Source organism: Filicampus tigris, chromosome 21 (genome assembly GCF_054856515.1).
Source record: "Filicampus tigris isolate MCC_2025a chromosome 21, RoL_Ftig_1.0, whole genome shotgun sequence".
Classification (NCBI taxonomy): Eukaryota; Metazoa; Chordata; class Actinopteri; order Syngnathiformes; family Syngnathidae; genus Filicampus; species Filicampus tigris.
This window is the reverse complement of record NC_141237.1, coordinates 4,039,461-4,046,700: the sequence shown is the minus strand read 5'-3', so window position 1 is coordinate 4,046,700 and position 7,240 is coordinate 4,039,461. Positions and strand designations below refer to the sequence as shown.

The following is a 7,240-nucleotide window of genomic DNA, read 5'->3' as shown; positions in this document are numbered from 1 at the left end:
CCATGCTGCTGCAGTAACAGTTTTTTTCCCACCTCATAAAGTCCTCAAGGTCTCAGTCCGCAAATCAAGGCCCCAACCACGCTTGTCTGAGATGTCTCTATTTCCATCTTTTTTTTGTCTTGTCTTGTGAAGTTTGAAAGGAAGTGTCGTTTTTATTTTGTAAAAGGATGCAGTTGAGAGTACAGATATCGTTTTAAAAAGGTAGGGTATAAAAGTAAAGCGTCATCCGGGACAATAAATACTCGAGAAATGTACACATGCATGAAAAATCTATTTAAGTACGCTAGGTGAACTTTGTTTCTTCCCACCACTAGTGATGACATCAAGGTCTAGTCAATCATCACACAGGTGCACGTGCACATAACATTGCCATGCTTCACGTTAAGGTGGAGCTTGTCACAAGTTGTTCCAAGGAAGAGGACTCGAGAGGAAGAGGACGAGACAGCTTCCGTCTAGGATCTCCACTTTTGATGAATGGATGGCAACGGACCTGAACTGCTATGCACAAAATTGTCAAATTGTCAACAGAAATTCGGTACACCAAACTGCGATGGCTCCTAACATCCGTCGGGCTTCTCCTTTACGTCGTGGACATCTGGACGGACGTGGGACTGTCCATAAAATACCTCCTGGATGGACATTACATATGCTCAGCATTGACTTTCTCCTTCGTCCTGGTCGGGCTGCTGGTGACTCAGATTTTCAGTCACGTCTGGTACGAGGATGATCTCCAAGATGCTTTGATGAACCCCCGAGGACAAGCCACCGTATTGGGAATGTCGAAGGGCAAACTTGTGGTCTTGCACCTGTGCGGCGTAGGTATTTTCAAAAGGTAAGGGCGACATCTGTGATTGATGAAACTCCCAGATGGGAAAAACAGAACGTGCAACAGTTTGTGAGAACACAGGGAGTGTCGGTATGTACCTTATCATCCGGTATTCTGCATGCTATATAAACTGGTAGAACCACATTGAGGTTGCATTTTCCTCACCATGGAAACATACTTGCGATTCCATTCATAAGGCTATTATTGAATTTCAGACAAATCAAAGTCCTTTACAGAGTGGACTTTAACTGTGGGTTTAGTTATTTTTCCCCCAGGGGCTCTATCAGTTTGGATATTGTATCTCAAAGTTGTGATGTTGCGATAAACAAAGATAGCATTCAGTTGTTCTTCTACAAATATGTAAAACTAATCGGGGATGCTCTCTAAACTCTCCAGATCTTTATCAGTCCAAAATATGTAATTTGAATCTTCTTAAATGGAAATCAACCCAAACACATTTTTTTCTAATCGTGTATCCGTACTTATTTGACCTCATGTCTCACCTACTGTATTTACCCTGTTTTTTTGTTTTTGTTTTTAGGTACTACCACCTACTCAAAGGTGGCTTCAAAGTGGTCTGGCACCTGACTGGTTCCCTAAACAAGGACGAGAGGAGGGAAGCGCAGCACCGCCTGTTTTGCCAAGCCACCGACCTGAGCATGCTGAAACTCTTCGAGGCGTTCTTGGAGAGTGCCCCCCAGCTCTTAGTGCAGATCTACATAGTGCAGGACCAAGACGAGGAGCCCTCAGTCATGCAGTGTAGGTTTCAGAGATGCTGACGCCTTGTGGGTTGAGTCCAAGGCTTGCCACGTCAAGACCCTGTTTTGGGGGTTCTTGTCTTGGGATTCATTGTGTTTTACCTCGATCATGTCTCTGTCTGTCAGTCTAGACCGAGACAAATTCCTGCCTTGACTTGGTCTGAACTTCTAAAAGTCTCTGGTCTCATTTAAGTCTCAGCCCATCATAGTCTTTGTCTTGCTTGCCCTCAACCCTTGAGAGTATGGATCAGATCTTGATCTTGAGATCCTTATAATCATGTTCTTGACTTGGCCCTACTTTGTTTCCGTCTTGGTCTTGAGCAGGTTCCAACTCCTTCGAATCTTGCTCTTGACTTAGTCTTACACTCAACTGAGTGACTATGTCTCAACTCAAAGTTTTGGTCTTGACTGGTCTCAGTCTCTCCTCAAAACTCCTCAGTCTTGTTCTCAATTTAGTCTCGCATTGCCTCCATTTTGTTCTTGACACCTCAAAATCTTGGCCTCAGTTAATCTAGACTCGTTTACAACATTAGGAGCACCACCTTAATCTCAAATGCACAACTCTCAATCTCAAAGCAAAGATCAACAACCCATGTGTCTGTCCTGCCTTCTGCCTTCCAGATGTGTCTATGGTCTTCTCCTGTTTTAACATCGTCTGGGCCCTGGTGGACTACCGCCGGTGTCTACGCCGTTCACTCCCCGACATCCAGGAGATGCCCTCTGGCTTACCCACCGTCATTTACCTCCTCTACAAACTCTTCACCATTAGCAGCCACATCCTCGGCTACAGCCTCCTTCTGCTACTCAGCCCCTACTGCGTGATAGGCTTGGTGGCTATTTTGTGGCTACTGGGGACAATGTGGTCACACGTGCTAGGCACTAACTTCTGCTCCACCAGAAGGCATGAGTTGGTCTACCGCACTGTGGTTGGGTTCATCCTGACGTTCACCTTTTTTAACGTCAAAGGACAGGACACCAGAATGGCCATGACTGTGTATTATTTCCTCTATTCGTTTATCAACATGACGTCACCGTTACTTTTGGCCTTATTGAAGCCGGAGGTGCAGACAGCAACGTTTTTCCTCGTAATCAGCGGGTTGATTTTGGGCACCTCCGTGCTAGGGCTGGTCTTCCTGGTGTTATACTACCTCCACCTACACCCGAAGGAGAAGAGGCGGGAAGCCGACGAAGTGGACGGAAGTGGAAAGCACACAGAGGCAACAGGCAGGTTGAGCAACTTCCTGCACCCTTGACGGATATTTAGTCAAGATGGCCGACACGGCAAACGTGGCTGGCACACTGCGGAAGACAAGACTCCACCCAAATGATGGCTATGCTTTCATGGAAATCATCAACATTTGAATTGAGTCAACTGGACTCTTCTTGGTTGTTGAAAGGGTCGCTAAGAACAACATTTCACAAAGATGACTGATATCCTTTGCTGAAACTCTCCACACACATGGATGACACGCTTCTCCATCATATACCACAAAAACGGCCTGCTTACATATATGACATAATATAACAAGGGCTTGAAGTTTTTAAATTGTACATATAGGGACATATGGAAATACACACATATACATATATAAAGAGAAGGAGATGCACATATATAATGCATATTTTCAACTCTACTCTAATATAAACGTAAATTCCATATTTATTGCGTTGTAGCTTTCGTATTTATCTGCTTTACTCATTTATCTCGTGACCACACTGGAAGCTTCTGTTTCAACACAGAGACTGATAGTAGAGACTGATCGTAAAATGGAGTCAAGTGCAATAAAGTATGGTATGATTATGAGTCTTACTGTTACCCAATTCTTATGTAATGGACACCTGATTTCCAAGAATGATAATATGAGCTTTCGTTTACAGTACTGTTGGTGCAGTGACGAGCTGTAATGCACCCATTGAACGCTAGGTGACAGTATTGTCATTGTTATTTTTATGGAGGCTTTTTGACTGCCAACTAGGGCCCACTTCATCACTGCGTCGTACTTTATTTGAGAGGTATTTAATGCAAACGTGTTCATGATTGCGATTCTTTGGTATTAATATAAACATATAAGTAAATTAATATGTGAAGATACGTGGTTTGGATGGATGGAAAGCAAAACTGGTGTTTTTTTTAATTACCATGATTAAAGAGGCATCCCTTAAAAGTTGCTCATATAAGGGGAAAATAAATGACGTCATCCTTTTAAATGATGGATCTTCACCTCCCTCTTACTCCTTTTGTCCGGAATTAATGTAGCAGTGTAAACCTGCCAAAAGTGCTTTTATCGAGGGGTGTGGGGGGGGGGGGTCTTTTTGGAACAATTTTGCTTGAGTGACTCACCTGAGTATTTAGCGCCAGTGACATGGAACCAGCGGAGTGAAGCATGACCCAGAGTAGTCTAGTCGGGAAAAGTGGTAATGCGTAATTTCTGGCACGGTAATAGCCGCTAATCTCCGGCTCTCATCTCGTTTTAATGTGCCTCCAGAAGGAGGTAATCTAGGGGAGTTCCTTGGGGGGCGGGGCGGTTGAAATGAGAAAGACATTAAAATCCATCTCAGTCACCTCAGTTGGGCTCAGATCTTTTATTTTCTTCAAGATGCTGCATGCCCCTAGAAGTCGACTCTCAGCCCCAACATTCAACAAAAAAAACCCTCCGATATAAATATAAAACCTTTATAAATCGGATTTTCCGATTCAAATCGTTTTTTTTCACTACTCATTTAAAAATGTTCTTTACTTTTCAAGCTCTTACCCATGCACCATACAACTTTTTCTTATTGTTTGTTTTTCTGAAGCTGCTGCATCTGAATTTGTTTCACATCCTGCAGCAGCCAATCAATTTCAGTGGCTCTGCCGGCGTGTGTGGTGCCCCCCACAATTTGTACGGGCACAATAAACGCGGCGTGGCGGGCCGTTTTTCATTATGGCTTCAAAGTCCATTGAAGGCATGATTAATGAAGCCCTGTAATGTTGCATGTCTTTAATTACCGTAATGCACTACCGCTGCTGCAGCACCTTAGATGCATTAGCGACCCGCGCTCAGCTGCGAGAGTTCCCAGTATTTTTTTTTCTCGTGTGTTGTTTCTTTGCAACGGTACCGTTAAGGTTTCTTTAATCACGCTGCATTGCGCACTGACAAATGAGTCGGGGCAGTGACAGATTGGAGAGTGGGTTGAGGGTAATTACATGCAGTGGGCTTGTGTGTGTGAGATCAGAGCGTGGTATACGGTTCACAGGTTCTGTAAATAAAGGAATTTATTCCAAGAGCGTCGTAACAAAGTCGGAATTCCGCTCCGGGATGCATCATGCAGGGGATAATGTGGGTGAACTACTACACAACACAGAAAACACAAATGAGTTCAACATATTGGACTCTATGATGGGCTCATATGAGTGGATGCTATGTTCAATCGAGACATAAATGACGGAATCATAATATAAATACAAAAAGAAAAACGATTGATTAAAATGTGAAAGAAATATGATAAAAAAGTTATATAACTTGTACAACCACATTAGCTTTGACTTGGAAAATTCCATTTAGCTTAATGCTAGATAGTAGAACATTATTCACAGGCATATATTCTTTATCCTCTGTACAAAACGACTAATATTACTGCAATTTGCTGAGGAATTTTGACCGTCTCACCCTCTCATGACGCACAAATGTTTTAATTCTTTACATTCTACTTCATTTTGTAATACATGTTATTTTTTATACCATACTTTGTACAATAGTATTGAGGACTATTTTCTTTCTTCCAAAACACATTACAAACACCTCATAGATCAGGACTCCTTATTGGCATATACTTAATACAATACAATACAATTTTATTTATATAGAAATCAAGTAACTCTGAGTTGAACTGACGTCTGGAAAAAAGAACCATGTGGTGGTCACTTGCTACTTCCTGTGAGGCAGGCGGGTCATTGGGCGAGGCATACAGATTAGCGCAAAAACGCAAGTAGACAAACTGCAGACAAAGCAGAACAAATGGCTTCCACCGAGCTGCTCGGGAAAGCGGGACATGACGCCATGGCCAAAACACGCCAGGTTTCTCCCGGCCGGGTTAATCAAGACAAGCTTTCCGCATCAGCCCAACCGCGCGTGTGTTTGATTGTGGCCCACCACTACATTTTCCGCATGTGTGAACCCATCGCTCATACATAATCGGATTTTTGGACGTTATATCCGGTCGGCGAGGGGTCGATACATATTCCGCCGCAGTGTAAACAAACGGCAACAGTGGATATCATCCATCATCCTGCGTGGTAGTGGAGTGTGCCCAAAACAAACATGGCTTCTGTTTTCTGTCCTTATATATATGAAAATGTGTGTAGAAGAGTGCGAGTGTGCGTGTGGTCTAGTGCAGACGTTAGCTCGGGGGTGTTCAAAATCGGCCGCGGTGGCATTTTGGGCCTGCTAGCTTTACTTTATTTTAGTTGTATGTGACAGCGGCTAATGCTAAAGCAACAAATGGAACGCTGTCCCAATACTTTTGCACAGTACTGTATTTTCTACAAATGTACTTTCTTCGCTAAAGTCCAGGCTGGCACTTTTCCAATCCGAACTCCGGGATTAATCGTATCCATGAAAACGGTCTAACAGGGGTGTGTGTGCCTGTGTGTATTGGGCGGGCTACTCTTGCAGCTTATCGCAGCAGGCCCGCAGATCTTGGAGTGCAGACCGAGATGCCACGGCCGATTAGAGCTCGGGCCCGGCGTCTTTGATGGTCGCCACGCTGAAATTTGTTCTACATTAAGCCGGTGCTAATGTGATTACAGACATTGATCCATTAAATCTACTGTAAAAATGCGGGGTTTGAACTCAATACCGGCGGAGAAACACGAGAGGTACTGTGAAGGATTTAAAAGAGGCTTTGATGTCATATTTAACCCATCTGCACAGAACGGCGGTGGGGGGGGTGCCCATAAAACGCGTTTTGGAGTCAGAGAGACGGACCCCAAAGTGAGGAATGCGAGTTTTACTTTGGGCATGACGAAGGGGGTGCGCAGGGGGTGTCGCACTAAGACCCCTCAAGGCGTTTTATCGGGGCAATAAAGTGACCCAGACGTTCACCCCGAGTCACTTTGGACCAAGGACCAACAAAGCTTTCAGTCCAACGCAAAGCAAAAGACACAGCGCTGAGTTTTTACCGTTATTGTGCTTGCTTTGGTGGCTGGTCATGTAGGTCGTCCGTTAGTCAACAAGTTACTTTGTCGGTTATTTGGTTAGTTGGTCCGACGGCTGGTCGGTCAGTTAGTTGGCCAGTTGGTCTGTGATGGTAAGTCAGTCAGTCGCTTGGTCAGTCGCATTTAGCTGGTTGCCAGGGAATATTTCTTAATTGATCAGTGAATCTGCGCTCTACTATGTTGTCGTTCGAGGTTTAGTCGTCATGCGTTCCAAGTATCTGCGTCAATGTTGCACGCGGTCTCTCGGATTTCCTGCGGAACAGTCCAGCGCAGATGTTGACTATCTTTATATGACAGCCTTTAAATGTCACCCTGTCAGAATGATATTTATAATCAATAAGAGACCTACAAGACCGCATCGAAAAACATCACTTTCACGAGTAGCCTTAACAAGCTAGCCACACTTTTGTATGTGCCTAAAGTTTAAACCTCCCCCGGCTCCCTTCAAGTGACTTTGTG

At 44.1% G+C, this 7,240-nt stretch overlaps 1 protein-coding gene across 1 annotated transcript; it reads left to right on the top strand.

Moving 5' to 3' along the window:
* Window positions 1–394: 394 nt before the first annotated feature.
* xkr9 (XK related 9) lies at window positions 395–3,388 on the top strand. Its single transcript, XM_086021067.1, has 3 exons — window positions 395–832; window positions 1,368–1,585; window positions 2,206–3,388. Exons 1-3 carry the CDS (start codon window positions 501–503, stop codon window positions 2,835–2,837), a joined length of 1,182 nt encoding a protein of 393 aa, XP_085877193.1. The 5' UTR covers window positions 395–500; the 3' UTR covers window positions 2,838–3,388.
* The last annotated feature ends 3,852 nt before the right edge of the window (window positions 3,389–7,240 follow it).